This window comes from Vespa crabro, chromosome 3 (genome assembly GCF_910589235.1).
Source record: "Vespa crabro chromosome 3, iyVesCrab1.2, whole genome shotgun sequence".
In the NCBI taxonomy this organism is placed as follows: Eukaryota; Metazoa; Arthropoda; class Insecta; order Hymenoptera; family Vespidae; genus Vespa; species Vespa crabro.
The window spans coordinates 5,420,283-5,437,228 of NC_060957.1; the positions used below are offsets into that span (position 1 = coordinate 5,420,283).

Here is a 16,946-nt window from a genome sequence, read left to right on the forward strand (position 1 = left end):
GTACGTACAATGGCACTCTTGAATATCTCTAGATACGTTCCTGAGAATTCTACGCATTCGATTAATTCGCCACCTATTGGAGAAATCGTGATACTAATTACTGAGAACTATCAACAATTCAATAAAGTGTCTCACAGTTTATTTTACAAATTAGACAAAGAAAACATTGTTTATCTTATCTGATATATAATGCGAATTAAGATTAATTCTTTCACGTCATAATACGTTCTTTCGAAGAACTTCCAAGCAATCATTGATTGAACTATTGCTTGAAAATTTTACTTTTACGAATTAACCTTTGCCAAACGAGGTCTAATTAAACGTAACGAGGTCTCGAAATGTAGAGTCATGTAGAAGATTCATTTTGATTGTTTGATAATATGTTACAGTATTAAATGTAATTTCAGAAGGAAAAGATATATTTGATTCGTTTAATAATATTATTTTATGCTTTTAGTTTTGTTTCATATATAGAAATATATAATATATTTATTTATAATAATTATAACAAATTAAAAAAATACAACTATGTAATATATAGAATAATTATTATATATATATATATATATAAAACGGTCCTCATAACGGTAGCCATAATTTTTTGTATATATCCATCATTTAAACATATTATATTATCTTTTAATACATTTAAATCTGAGTTCTCCGTCTGGTGCATACATGAATGTAACTTTATATTTCAATGGTTGATGATGATATTCCAACTTGTATGATCGTATAAGCTGAAACAGAATATAGAAGCTTCATTGTGAAATGTCATATGTTAATCTTCTTGCTCATTATTAATAAAAAAACCTTCACAAATAATCGGCATCTTAACAATTTACTAACAGATTCATAGTGTACTATAATTCATACTTTATGCTATACAGATACATTATTTATAAATCAAGCAGTTTTGACGAATTAAAGATTTTGGCAGTTCATATTCGACGTAACCAATTTCAAAATATTATGTAGACTGATGACTGCTTTTCAAATTCTGTTACAAAAAAGCAATACTTTAATATTTTATACGATTTAAATTGCAAATAACTACTATATAAATATGCAAAAAAAAAGAAAATTATATGTAAGTATATGTTTAACAAAAATTATGTTGATTTTTATAAATCATGGAAAGGTTACGAGTACAAAAAAAGAATTCTTTTTACATGCACTTAAGTTAATTATATTGAGTTAATTGTAATTAATTCACGAGCAGTGCAAATTTCTTTCATTAACCTTTCTTGTAATTTCATCCAGTCACAAGATAATTGCTCGGACATTTATAGACGGACACTTCGTATCATGTACACATATACATACATATATATGTATGTATATATATATATATATATATATACACATTATATATATAATGTATATACATATATATATATTTATATATACATATATGTGTGTATGTATATAGGGTCCATCCAACAGTTCGTCTTATTTTTTATATAAAAGCTGAACATAAACACACTACTTTTACACTACTTTTAATTAAAATAGTAAATAAAATTTGTCTTCAATTCAAAATCACTTACTTTTGCAAGGAGAACTTGCATTTCGAGATCAGCAAATCTTCTACCAAGGCACATGCGTGCACCGTATCCGTACGGTAGTGATGCAAACGGATGAAGCTTTTGATCGGGAGTAGCTTTAAGCCATCTCGATGGTTTAAATATGTCTGCATCATTTACATATTCTTTCATATTTCCAGTTACGACTGTAGGAAATACAACTTGAACCTACGATATATAGTTATGATTATAAATGTAAAATATTATAATTACTATTGTTAAATTGATTAAAAGATAGTTACTCCTTTTGGTACTTTGTAACCGCATATTGTGGTATCATTTTGTAATGTTCTACCATTGCCAATAACAGTAGAATACATCCTGCAACATGAGTTGTTTAATATTTATTAAAAAATATAAAATACTAATAGTAAAGATCAATTATTACATTATTATTATTATTTTCATTGAATCATATGCATGTAATTTACCTGAAAACTTCTCGAATGAAAGCCTTTGTGTAGACTGCTTGATCGAGATGTGATGTAGTGAGAGGAATATTTGGATCAGGTAGAATTTTAAGTAATTCTTGGTAAACTTTCTCTTGTTCTTCCTGTCTTGTCGCGAGTTGATACAGTATTGAACATACTGCCATTGATATCTAAAGCAATTATAACACAATGATATATAATTTTTATTTGTACACATATTTAATGCGATTAAGTAGAACGTCATTAAATTATTTTCTTGTTTTTTTTTCTCATACCGTATCAATTCCGACTAAAATTAAATCCAAAGCGAGAATATAAGCTACTTTAGGATTAGTTTCGGTTGCTAAAATTCTTTCTACCAAAGAATGATCTTCTTCGTTAGTAGACTTTTTGTTTTTAAGTCTTTCAGTCGCAGCATCAATGTATTTCATACATATTCTGAAATCAAAATTATCATACTTTATAGAAGAAAGAAAAATACATAAACAAGAGGGAAAAAAAAGTAATAGCAACTTATTAAAATTAAATTAACATACTCAATAAAGTAATTCATGTTACGAACGTATCGAGTCCAAAGTGGAGTTGGTATATATCTCCAGAAAGGAGCTTTCAGCTCAAGGACAGCTACGTTTCTCAAAGCAAATTTAGCGGCATCGATAATCTTTTGTGGTTCAGAATCTGGTATAAGCGATCCACCTAAACATCCTAATCGTACGTCCAAGGCGACGAGTCCAATACCTGAATATCAACGTACTTGTACATCAGAATCATTTGAAAAAATACAATTATATAATATATTAAACAAATATTGTATATAAATAACACTTACACTCCAATGCCCATTTGTGTATTTCGTTATCAAAGTCTCCCGGTAATTCTCCATTTTTTTGTTGAATATCTTCTATCCTGCAAACGTATATATTTAAAATCTATAAAATTAAATTCTCTTTTTTTGACATGGTATTTTCTAAACATTGACGTATTTCTCAATAATTTAAAATAATACCTCTTTATAAAATCACTTGTGACAATTTCAATCGGTGTTATGTACTTTCTTACGATTTGTGGCTGTAGAACCGGTTTCTGAACGCGTGTGCGAAATTTTTTCCATGGTTCACCATGCCTGAATAAATATTGATTTATTATAATTTGATGTTTTAGTAGCTCTTACAATTAGCGGTGTATAATACTTCAATAATTTAAGAGAATTTATTTATTTATGAATAATTTATGTGTTTTTATTTGAATTATTTACAAGATTTACATATATGTACATATAGTTACTTACATTCATATTCAAACACTACACTATCTCTACATTTATTGCTGTGTACAATGGAGGATAATTGAAATATTACATTGCTTATTTTACGAAAATATGAACTATTTACTGTAGATTAAAAATACATATACACTTTCTTTCTAACAATTATATTTAATTGTAAAATAAATTTTAAACAAAAAGTAGTCACATTAATATTCGGACATCAGTGTAAATTCTGCAACTTAGTAATTCCAAGAAATTCTTTAGGCTACGAAATAGATTTTTTTACAATTTATTAGTGTACAATTATTATTAGTTACAAATTATTAGTGTACAAACTGTTAGAATGTAATTTTATCTCAGTATAAAGTTGTCTTTTGAAATCTAAACAACTGAAGCTTAATATATCACGAAAGGGAAAGAATACAAGTTTTGATAAAAGGCAACTTGTAATTTATCACAGAGAAAAAGGCAAAACTTATAAAATAAATAAAGAAGAGTATAGTTGCTGATATTATTAAAAGATATAAAGAAGACGACTGTATCGAATTTAAACAATAAAAAGGCAGATTTCGAATTTTGAATGAAAGAGAAGAAAGAAAAATAGTACGAAAAATTAAAAAAAATCTGTATTATAATGCTCCACAATCAGTTTCAAAAGTTTATAATGAAAGTGGAAAGACAATTAGTGCTGAAACAGTGCATAGAGTAATGAGAAACAATAGGAAAAGAAGATTGGCTAATTCCAAACAGTTCATTCAGAGACCGAAAAGTTGGAAGATATTATTTTTGTTGATGAAAATAATTATTGTATTTTTGATTCAGACAGAAAATATAGTGTGGCGAATAATAAGTAAAGCTTTGAAATCAACACATTTGAAACCTACTTTTAAACACGAGTTTTGTGATTGTATAGGGATGTGTTTCGAGTGCTGGAGTTGATGAGTTTGTGTTCATCGACAATATTTTAGATAAGAATAAATATTTGGATCTTTTGAAAAAAAATTTACAGAAAAGTGCAACTATGATGGGTATACAAAATTCTTTTAAATTTGATTATGATAACGATCCAAAACATAAAGCTCAAATAGTACAAGAATATTTATTATATAATTGTCCAAAAGTTTTATATCCATCAACATAATCTCCAGACTTTAATCTAATCGAAAATTTATGAAACGAATTAGAAAACAAAATTAGAAAATCAATGATAAATTAAAAAAATGAGTTAAAAACGAGGCTGAAAAAAAAGGGATTTTATTTCTCCAGAATATTTGAAAAAATTAATTTTAATAATAATTTTTAATAATTATTTTTAAGTTGCCTAAACAACTGTAGACAACTTTTGTTGTCAAACAAAAACGATTTGCGACAAAATATTAAAATCTTATTTTTTCGTAATATTATATATAAAATATTTATTTTTCTTAAAGTGTCCAAATATTAACGTGACGTAAAAATGTGAACACTTTTTGTTTAAAGTTTATTTTACAATTAAATATAATTGTTAGAAAGAAAGTGTATGTGTTTTTTCAATCTACGATAAATGGTTTATATTTTTGTAAAATAAGCAATATGATATTTCAATCATCCTCCCTTGTACACAGCAACAAATATACAGATAGTGCATTGTCCGAATATTAATGTGAGTAACTGTATATGTATATATAATTTTATAATACAACATTTTATATATATATATATATATATATATATATATATATATATGTATATATATGTATATATATGTATATAATTTTAATAATACTTTTTATATTGAAAATTCCGACAGTTCTTAATAGCCAAGCTAATATTATTTAAACGTATCAGAAATGTTGATTTAACAAATAATTTCTTGTTACCGTTTGAATTTGTTTTTTTTATTTTTATTGCTTCTAGTATTATTTCATTTTTTCTCATTTTGTTTTCATATTGTTTCGTTCTTCACTTGTTCATTTTCATGTTATTTCGTTTTGTTTTTTAAATTATTATTATTTTTAAACGTTGTTTTATTATTAATTTTATTCAACTGACATTGTTCTTGTTTTACAAAATTTATAAAACAAACATGCTAGTTTGTTTTATATAGTAAAAAAGCCAAATATATGAATTGTAATAACTATTTTAATAGCTAATATAGAATAATAAGGAAGGGGAATTATTCCTTTTCAAACACGAGATTATTCAAAAAATTTTAAGATCTAATGTCCCATATTTAAATTTAAGTATTATAGTTTCAATAGTTTAAGAGTATATTAATTCGAATAAATAATTGTCAGTTTTAATAATTTAAGAGTATATTTACTAGATGAGATAAAATTCATATATTAGAAGATAAGAGATTACAAATAATTAATTTTTTTCTCACTTACACTCCAACAACACCGCCAATATCTTCAAAGAAATCCTTACGAATAACACTTTTGTAATGAACCAAACAAGGCATTGAAGGTCTAAAAGGTGTCGGTTCTTCTTGACGATAAATCTTTTCGATTTCATCAGCATCATAAACAAAAAGTAAATCCGGTCGACCTACCAAATCACTCAAACGAACGATCTTTCCGTATTCTTCATAAAATATTCTGCTTATTTTTGCTGTATTCGAAATTTCATATTGCCCAATCAGTGGCAACATTCTCCAAGTATTACCTAATATTGGAACTGATTTTGGTCCTGGTATTTTATTATAAGGTTTTATATTACATTCTACGTCCACATTAGTACACTAAAAAATCATATAAATTTTGTTTGATATATGTGTGATAACAATTCATATAAGTGATATAAAATAAAATGATTATAATATTGGGTTGGCAACTAAGTGATTGCGGATTATGTCGATAGATGGACTTTACATTTTCCGCAATCACTTAGTTGCCAACCCAATATATAATATATTGTTTAGAAGATTTTTATTGTTTAAAGAAGACTTTACCGTTTTAGTGTATAACATCCGTGAAAGTATATCTTGCTTGCATCTCTTGCACATAGAAGTGCTCGACCGTAAAAGTCGGCTGATTCTAGGAACATAATCGAAGATTGTATTATCGTAAAAATAAAGCTGACCACTACTTTTTATTGGAAAATGAGAAAATAATTATATGCATAATTATAATTTTTATTTTAATATGTATAATTATAATATGTTGATGATCGAGCACTAATCATTTTTTGTTCAAAGGATTTTTTTATCATACTTCTTGAAGTGCCTAAAAAATCATGGCGGTCGTTATGATGAATATTCTGTATTTAAAATATTTTTGTTATGTTTTTCTTTTTTTTTTTTAATTACGGTATACTAATTTCACTGAAAAATATGTGAAAGATATTCCGTATGATGTTCCTTTCTCGTATAATTTATGTTACATTCCGATCGGAGAAACTTCGCTTTCTCTTCAAACCAATTTAAAACGAATATGTAACAGTATCATCTTTTAACAGCAAAAGGAAGTTACGGAACATAATACTATTTTTACAAGCCACGAAATATGATTAACATTCCCGAAGAAGGCCTATCAAATTCTACAATAAATTATTTATGTTAAAGAAATCTGTTTTCTCTTTTTCTTTTTTTGTTTTTGTTTTTAATTACAATAAATTCCCTAAAAAAAAATAATACATATGAATTATTCCAATAAAATTCACAAAGAAATTATTTATATTGAAATAACTTAATATAATTTTTTACTTTCAAATTGCAAGTTAGCATTCTGAAACGCTAGTGTAAAAAAATTTACGTTAATAACTGAGGTGACGTTCAGTAAAATTACGATATCCTACTTAAAATTAGAAATGTTCAATTTATAGAACGTTCCATTGTGATTTCCTTTGAAAACACTCAGGAAAATAACTATAATTATTCCTTCATAGGATTTATAAGGATTTTCCCTCATTAAGTAACCGAAGATTTAAAGGAAAGGTTTCGACTACCTGGCATTTTATTTTATTTTTATGATAGTGGTTATAAATATCCTATTGTTAGAAAAGCAGAAGTTTGACTGTTAAGAAAAATAAACCATACCTTGCATTTAACTGAGCCTCCATGACAAGTACACAGATTTTCAAAAAATATCCAACTAAAATATTATTATACATTTATATACAATTTTAATGTATACTTATGGATATATATATATATATCCATATATATATATATATATATATATATATATATATATATCCATTGGACTATATATATATATATATGTCCATATATACATATAGACATGTATATATAAATATAAATATAATATATATACTTATATTTATAAATATAATATATATATTTATAGTTATATATACATGTCCATACGTATATAAATGCAAATAGAAACAAAAATCTACATATACATATATATATATATAAATTAACACTTAAACACTCGATATTATTGCCAAGTATTCATTTAAAATAATATAATATTTACATATTACTAAACAATACAATATTTAGAAGAAGAATGACTATACTGACACTATGTTGAACGTGGCTGGCGTTTAAAACAATTCATGGACAGACTCGTTGCAAATGGAAGAGCTATATTAAAGAAGAGAAAACCGAAAGGTCTGAACGGATATAACCCCCACCTTTTCATCTGTCCTCTCTCTCTTCCTATTTCTCTCTCTCTCTTTGTCTCTCTTTTTTTTTTTTGACTACTACGAATATAGAACGAATATAAGCGTTTCGACATACGAAATGAAGATTGTTTTTTTTTTTAAATAGTGCACAATAACTGTTTTTATTTTTTCTACTAAAATAAATTGTGTTTTTGTGGAAGAAACGAATATAAGAAATATGCGTTTTACGAAGAAAAGTAATGAAAAATAATTATCGTTTTATATTCTTTCTCTTTTCTTTATTTTTTCCTTGCTTTTCCTTTTTTTTCTATAACTTCAGCATTATCAATAAATAATAAAGGTGATAAGAAAAGCATTTCAAATAGAGTAAAATAAATAGAAAACAATTTTAATTAGAAAAAAATTTTAATAGAGTGTGTCAGATGTTCTATTAATATAATTTAATATTTCCTTTATATATTCTTCAATATTTTTATTTATTATTCATGCATATAAAAAATAATAAGTATTACATGAAAAAAATGATGAAGATTCATGCATCTATGTATGTATATGCTCGCGTATATTTATAAATAATATTATTCGAAAAAGTTATTTTATATTAGGTACATACTTGAGATAAGCTCTCTCTTTTTTTCACGGGTATTTATATAGGTACAATTGCTTTAAAAGCAATTATATTTTGAACGAATCTCACGTACTACCGGTCCCTTTGAAAAGATTTATGATAACCTTGAATATCTTGGAATATCAGAGGATTATATCATAATTAACATTTATTTTACGAACGAAATTTCCTAGCTTTTCAAATTTAACCAATTTTATTTTTACATTTTATAATGTACTTGCGAAGACATTTGTTTAATGTTACATGTATGTGTGTGTGTTGTGTGTGTATCTGGATCTTCTTTTACACGTACTTTTTTTTATACGATTCATATTTATAGTTTAATGTAAATACGTTTTATTCATGTGTTTTCATTACTTACTTTTACATGGTTGAAAAAACGTATAATAATTATTTTTTTCCTTTTCCTCGAAACATTAACTTTTTTTTTATGTGTTTATTAAATAAAATGTTTTTAGTAAATGCATTTCTATATTTTAATTTACTTTTTATATAGTTAGTTTAATATAGGTCTTACTTTATTTGTAAATTAAGTTTTATTTAACTTTTTTTAGGTGATCTTTTTTACACGTTAACTGAAAAATACAGATATTATTTACACACACACACACACACACAATTTATACACATATAATAACTATATACATATATATATGTATATAACTATATATATATATGTATATATATATATATATATATATATATGTATATATATATATATATATATATATATATATATGTATATATATATATATAAACATATGACACTATATATGTTTATATATATGAACATATGACACTATATATGTTTATATATATATAATATATTTATACACACACATTGATGAATTTTGAAATATTATTTCCCCTCGGTATTTTTTCAAAACGAAATACATAATATTTTAATGATCCTTTAGTAAGTTCGTCCCTGCTATTCAATAAGTTACTTAGTCCAGGTATATTAACATTGTATGGCAAGGGATTTTCACAAAATTACGGTATTTATGGTGTTATTATAATAAGGGTACTTTTTTCGTTTGTAAATCTCTGAGATAAAAATTTTCAACTGTTGAAAATTTGAGTCAGGTATTCCTCCACTTCTTAAAGGTGGGTCAGGAGGGGTTATATATAAAAACAGGTAGAGTTCATGTTGCTTACCAATTTGGAGAAATCCTTCGGGAAGAGTATTATCACAGTATACATCGAGAACGGTTAACGACAAAATAAGAGAAATTCGGACTAAGTCAGTAACAATAATTGTGAATTATAACTTTAGTGAAGAAATTCTAACTTATCATCATGGTTGTGCCAATGAAGTGGTTAAAGGGAAGTGTATTACGATCTTCGGAACAACCGGTAAGTGTTTTTTTTCTTTTTTTTTTAATATAAATGAATATTTTATTTATAAAATATTTTTATAAATTTGTTTATAAATGTTTTTTTTATAAAATAAAAGTATTAGTGAAGTAATTTATTTAGTTGCTTTTCCTTTCTTTTTAATATAATCTCGAAAACAATCTACCCAGGAAGAAGTAAAAGGGCAGAGATCTTTTAAAAAGCTATTCTTGCCGTCTTGGTTTTTACGTAAAAGTAATAATTCGAAGTTAAATAAAAAATTCGAATCAGGACGAAATCCTTCACCGGTCTGGCAAACTTCTGATTCTTATAAATATTTCAGTAAGTAATTTTAATGTTCTCTTATTTTTTATTGAAATATATATTTTTATTTTTTCTTTCTTTCATTTACATATGATTTATATTATACTCACTTGTCAAACGATGTAACAATTTTTATCAACTATAGATTTTAAGATCTTTCCAAAGGATATAAAAACAAAAGCAAAATCTATGGAAATCTCCGAAAATAATTCTGGAATATATGATATAGTCGAGGAAACTGAAGATTTTATAGAAAACACTAAGAAGGAAATCCCATCAAAAACCTCGTCTAATAGGAACGAAGAATTTAATACGGAAATTCCAGTGGTAAAAATTGAGAACGTCAGTGTAACATATCCAAGAATATCGCCATGTAGAAAACTTCAGAATCTCAACATCGTGTTTACGTCTCCGTTGGAAAAAGAACCTTTAAAATTATCAGAAGAGTTGCTACGGAAAACTGATCCTTTAAAGACACCTGAATATTTCCCGAAGGAAAAGCCAAATTTCTATCAAGATAATAATAATCAGAAGCAATGCTGCAGTGAAGCCATTTTACCTGACAAAGTTACGTTGAAAAATGATCCTCCAATCGTTTCGATGCCACCGCGGAGAAGGAAAACTTTCAAGCCACGTATTTTGACAACGCCTGGTGGCTCAAAGACAGCTATTTTCTCATCAACTTTGAAAAATGAAGAATATTCTTTGTGTACCAGCAAACCATCATCGATAATGTCGATATGCACTCCAAATAATTATATGGATTATCAGAGACAAAAACTTATCGAATTAAACATTAAAGAAAAAAAATTATTGGCTTTAAAAAATCTGATTTCAAAGAAACAAGAACTTCTATATCGTTTGAAAGAATTTAGACAATTTGCAGTACGTTCGCCGACAAAGGATTTGAACAATTTTTTCAATGACAGTTCTTCCGAAGAATCGGATACGGACGACTTGTCGAACAATCTTTTTAATTCGACAAGAAAATCTACGGAAATGGAGAAGATCGTACAAAATAAAACTCGTCATACTTCGAGAGGTTTAGTTCGAAATTTAGTTAATAAGTTTGATTACGAAAAGACAAAATCTATGGCGAAGAAAACGTACAATAAGAAATCCAATTTGGACCATACATTCGTCAAAATGGCAGCCAACGCATTGGAGAATGGAGATATATGGGAGGCGCAACAGATTTTGAACGAAAGGGGAACAAGCACGGAAGAAGACATTACAATCGAATATTCTAGTGATTATATCAATTCTACTGCGTCACGTTCTTCGAATAAAAATTTTAATTGTAATGATGTAATGACTAAGTTATCGCCAAATTCAAAAACATATTTTCCAAATGACAAAATATTTACTTTCCCCGATAGTATTTATCCAAAAAATATGAAACGTAGAGTCCAATGGATATATGTACCTTCGAACATTTCTTGTCCTTTTTTATACGAGAAAACATATAAGAAAAGTCGTTATTCCACAGCGAAATTTTACCCCGTTGATGAATTTTATATTACTGATACTAAATACAGGGAATAGCCCTGCTTTATGATATCTTTGATTATTATTTTTTCAGCAATTATTAGGTCAGTCCAAAAGTTCGTGCGCATTAGTAGTATGTATGTATGTAGCAAAATGCGCACGAACTTTTGGACTGACCTGATATTTTTGATAAAAATTTTTTTTTATTATATTCTTTTAAATATATCTTTTTTTATAATATTGTTACATTTTAATCATTCTAAAATTGATTTATTATAATATTAATATCCTTTATATGTATCTTCTCTTCCTATTTCCCTTTTTTCTTTTTCTCTCTCTTTATCTACATATATATGTATATTTTATATTTTATATTTTCTATAAATATATATACATGTATATATATATATATATCTTATATTTAATCATTTATTAATTATTAATGAAGATTGAGAACTTTTGAATTATTCGTTTAAAATTTCGATCAACATTTAATTTATACTTTCATATGATCTTGATATGTCATCTTATGGTAACAGCGAAAATTACGAAAAGTTGCGTGGTAGTTTTAATAGTCCTCAAAATTCGAAGGAATAAATATTTCTTCATTAATGATGTGTAATGATACTTACTTAACATTTACATCCTTTAAAAAATATAGAATTTATGATAAAAAGTTAGTAGTAACAAGTTAAATAGTTATTGATATGGGTAAAATAACCTTACAAATTGATTGTATTAAGTTGTATTTAGATTACGTTTCGTAAAATTATTGAAGTTTAGTATTAAAAGATGTAGCTGAAAAAATTTTCTCGATTTCAAGATGTTACGAAATTATTATTCTTTCCAAAGACAATTGATTTTTAAAAATTGATACAAGATAAATATAATCTACTTACCAAAATTAAAATATTCTACCAATCAGATCAATTTTAAAATAACGATTCTTCGTCCTTTCTTAACTCGAAAATCGAAAGATTGTTATTTCGATATCTAACGATTCCGATATTTTAAACGGTTCTTTCTCTTTCGATATTACTTACACATACATACATACACACACATACACACAATATGTTGATTTCTTTAATATTATATCTTGTTTATATATATGTGTTTTAATGCAATTGAATTATGCTTTATTGGCAAACATGTTTGTATTTGATGATAATAAAAAGTCCCATTTCAGAAAATATAAGACATATCGATTAATAGCATGTTAAAGGAACATATTCCTTTACAATATTTGATAGGTGAGAGGTATAATTAACCTTAATACGATTATATATATATATATATATATATATATATATATATATATATATATATCTTGAATAATTTATTTAGTTAATAATAATTTTTATTCGTTTTTAATAAGGAGGAGCATTTGGAGGTTTATGTGTTGTAGTTGTTGGCCATCCGTTCGATACTATTAAAGTTCAATTACAAATGGCACAAAATACGGATAAAAATATATACCATCTAGTTAGGAATCTCATTAGAAGAGAAGGACCTTTTGGTTTATACAAGGTGAATAATGAATTACTTTTAAATGCATTGCAGAAAGAGAGAGAGAGAGAGAGAGAGAGAGAGAGAGAGAGAGAGAAAGGGGGGGAGAAAGAGAGATATATAAGAATATTTTAAGATACTGAGTAAACCACGAAATGTTAAGTATATCAGCTTAAGTTATATTAAATTTATAGTAAATTTTTTGTCAACTTTTTTTCTGACAATGAATTTTTAAAGTCACTTAAGTTTTATTATTATTATTATTGTTGTTGTTGTTGTTTGTGTTTATGTTGGTGTTCTTGTTATTTTTATTGTTAATATTATTATTTTTATTAGTATTATTATTATTATAAATAAACCTATAATGTTTTTTACATCCATATTTTAATGAATATATTTCAGACAAATTTTGCAAATATATTTCTTTTTTTATCTGAATTAAAATAATTCTCTTCAAAGTAATTATCCTTTACCTTAATTGAAACTATATTCAGAACAGTATCCATTATTTACAATACACTTGCTTAGACCAAAAATAAATCAATGTTTAGCTCTTTCTTAGCTTAAAATTCGTCTCAATATCCTCTAACATATATAAAGAATTATAGGTTTATCTAGAAAAAAAAAAATAAATAAACACGTGACTGAAAATTCCAGAAAAAAGAAGAATTGGAAAAATAATTTATTACAATCATCTTAAAAACTCTTTAATGTTATATCCTATTAAAAGAATTTCCAATTAGCCTATTGATAACGGAATTATCTAAGTAAGCTGATCGTGATTTACCTGACATATTATACATAATTTCTAAATAAAAATTTTTCATAAAAATGTACTCTTGATAATAACAATAATAACAATAACAATAAGAATAATAGTAACAATAACAAAGGACTGACCACTTTAAAGGTATTAGAGAAAACATAAATAAAAAGAAAATAATGATTATTTATTTACACTTGATAGGGTATATCAGCACCTTTGATAACCGTCATTCCAATATCGGCTATCGGCTTCTTTTCTTTTGGTGCTGGCAAATTACTTGTTAGTAAACCAGGTCAAACAAAATTCACGGATATACAATTATTATTCGCAGGAATGCTCAGTGGAGCATGCACGACCATCATAGCAGCACCTGGCGAACGTATAAAGTGCCTTCTTCAATCACAAGTACAGCTATTGCAAATATGTTAACCTTTTCGAAATATCATTCGAATTATTTTTCATAATACGGGAGTATCTAAATGTCTTGATCAATAAAAAAAAAAAAAAAGAAACAATATTCTCGTTTATATTAAAATAAAATTGCATTTCTTTCCTCGTTATCTTTTTCTTTTTTTTTTTTTTCTTTTTTATTTTAAACCTTTGAAAAGAGGAATGTAGGAACGAAGAAGAAGTACAAAGGTTTCAGTGATTGTGCAAAAAAATTATTTCAAGAAGGTGGAATACGAAATATTTATTTAGGTACCTGTGCCACTTTGTTACGAGATATACCATCCTGTATCACATACTTTTATAGTTATGAACGAATCATGGGATTTCTTTTAAACTCCTCGGAAGAAGTAAGTTTTAATATAAAAAAAATTGGCCGATTTAAATATTGCAATTTGTTATCATTGAAACTTTTGCAAATATCAATTATTAATTTTATCATTATTTTTATTAAATGATACATGTTGATAAAATTTTATGTGGCTCACCTTGTGTATACATTCATATATTATATAATAAACATACATATTGTTTATAATACAGGGTGTTCCACTTAACCAGAACATTTTGAATATCTTAATTATTTTTTATAATAAGAAAAAACATCGAAGGAAAACATTATTTTGTTTGAAAGAGCCAAATATTATGATAGGCAAACAATTTTCTCAAGATCATTTTTGTCGATATTTCAAGGCCATCGAACTTCTTCCTTTATCAATTAGACTATATATTTTTATCGTGTTGAATGTTTTTTACATGACCTTAAGTTAAAAAAAAATTCATAAAAATTGAATTGTTAAAAAACATTTCCACATCTCAAACATATTTAATGTAGATTTAAAACAACAGATATTTGGCTCACAACACATCAATAGCCGGTCTAGTGTTGAATCGATCGTGATGCAGGTATTCGATCAGCTGCGCTTTTACCAAATATTTTCGTTTGATTAAATCAATAATTTATGAGACAGTTTTTCCAAAATACAGGAAAACATGAAAGAATGTATTAGAACTGCATTTGCTAATATCAGTAAATAAGTAAACAAGGAGTGGCGTAGAATCGTGCATTAATCGTTTAGAGAAATGTATATTGAAGTCGATGGACAACATTTTGATGAAGACTCGTTAAAATAAATTTTTCTTCATTAATCTTTTTATCATAGGTATTTATTATTTGCATCGATAGTCCAACTTTCGTAAATTTCTTTTTTTTGTTTTTTATTCGACGTCACTCGGATGGAGATCATAGAATTATATATAGTCGGATTCGTCCTGACCACAGTTATTATTTCTTCTCGCTAAAAATACTCCTATCGAAAAAGAAAATATTTCGATGACCTTGAAATATCGACCTTAAAAATGATCTTGAAAAAAAGTCTTTTGTTTTGCCCATCAAACAAAATAACGTTTTCATTAGATATTTTTTCTATCATAAAATACATTGTATATCTAATACATTTTATTCTAATATTTTATTCCTTTACTAAGATAACGTGGCAACCTCTACTGGCTGGTGGTATGGCAGGAGTAATGACTTGGCTCATCAGTTTGCCTGCTGATGCAATAAAGACACGATTACAAGTTTCACCAATAAAAACATATCCTCGTGGTATCAGATCTGTTTTTCCTATTATAATGAAAGAAGGAGGATTTCTGGCACTTTATAGAGGAGTGACAACAGTCATGGTACGGGCATTTATAGCAAATGCTGCTGGCTTCTATGGTTTTGAGTTCGCCTTTAATATTATGGATAAATTGCATAAAAAAAAAAAAGAAAAAGAAAGCAAATGATAAATAGATACAAATTCGATCTTATCTTTGCGAGACATAGATTATAGATTTGTATATATTTACTGATCAATAATTTATTATTGTATGCACATGTTATGTTTAAGAAGTTGGTAACTAAGAAATCTGTTTAATCGACACGTACATTGCGCAGTCGTGAAAAACCGAGAAACGTTTCATTCGTGTCAGTCGATCAAGCGAAGTGTGTGTAACACGTAACGTTGCTTCGAAAAATAACAAAGAAACATAGAAAAAATTAAAAAATGTATAACAATAATTAAATAAAAAGAAAAAGCCTGTTTCTTTATAAGAGGAAAGTGATCGATGATATCGCGATCGTTGTCAATTTTTTTCGTACGAGACGTTTTGAATTTTGTTTGAAAAATTTGTAGAACTTGTTAACGTAAAATTCACTAATCATTGGAAATTCGCAGTTTATTCGAGGTAAAATCGTATTCGATAAATCTAAGTAAATGTTTAAACAAATCTGTTAACGTAATAAACAATTAGCTACATCTATTAATGTGTCTACGTTTACTATATAAATATATATATACATATATATATAAAAATTCTCTTTTATTTTTTTTATATTGCATGACGTTTAATTTTGCAAGTAATCGTCCTTATATATATCGTATTTAAATCATATACGTATCATAAACCATAGCGATGCATCCGTTGTTCGAATCGATAACTTCAATTAGCCCATTTATAACATGTAAATTTGATAATCAATATGTAAATATTATACAAATCTATTTAATAATATTTATTAAAAGTGATATTAACGACACCATTC

General features: G+C 26.3%; 2 protein-coding genes across 2 annotated transcripts; one reads left to right on the forward strand and one right to left on the reverse strand.

Moving 5' to 3' along the window:
• Positions 1-126: 126 nt before the first annotated feature.
• Positions 127-7,829, reverse strand: LOC124422460 (probable cytochrome P450 301a1, mitochondrial). Its single transcript, XM_046958914.1, has 12 exons — positions 7,756-7,829; positions 7,303-7,357; positions 6,217-6,301; positions 5,654-6,006; positions 3,024-3,140; positions 2,847-2,923; positions 2,554-2,755; positions 2,293-2,455; positions 2,018-2,187; positions 1,829-1,907; positions 1,551-1,754; positions 127-740 (listed from the first exon to the last, which is right to left on the reverse strand). Exons 2-12 carry the CDS (start codon positions 7,323-7,325, stop codon positions 633-635), a joined length of 1,581 nt encoding a protein of 526 aa, XP_046814870.1. The 5' UTR covers positions 7,326-7,357; positions 7,756-7,829; the 3' UTR covers positions 127-632.
• Positions 7,830-12,850: 5,021 nt separating this feature from the next.
• LOC124422843 (mitochondrial carnitine/acylcarnitine carrier protein-like) lies at positions 12,851-16,147 on the forward strand. Its single transcript, XM_046959778.1, has 5 exons — positions 12,851-12,887; positions 13,013-13,164; positions 14,111-14,288; positions 15,192-15,262; positions 15,845-16,147. The coding sequence occupies exons 1-5, from the start codon at positions 12,851-12,853 to the stop codon at positions 16,145-16,147; spliced, it is 741 nt and encodes a 246-aa protein (XP_046815734.1).
• Positions 16,148-16,946: the final 799 nt, after the last annotated feature.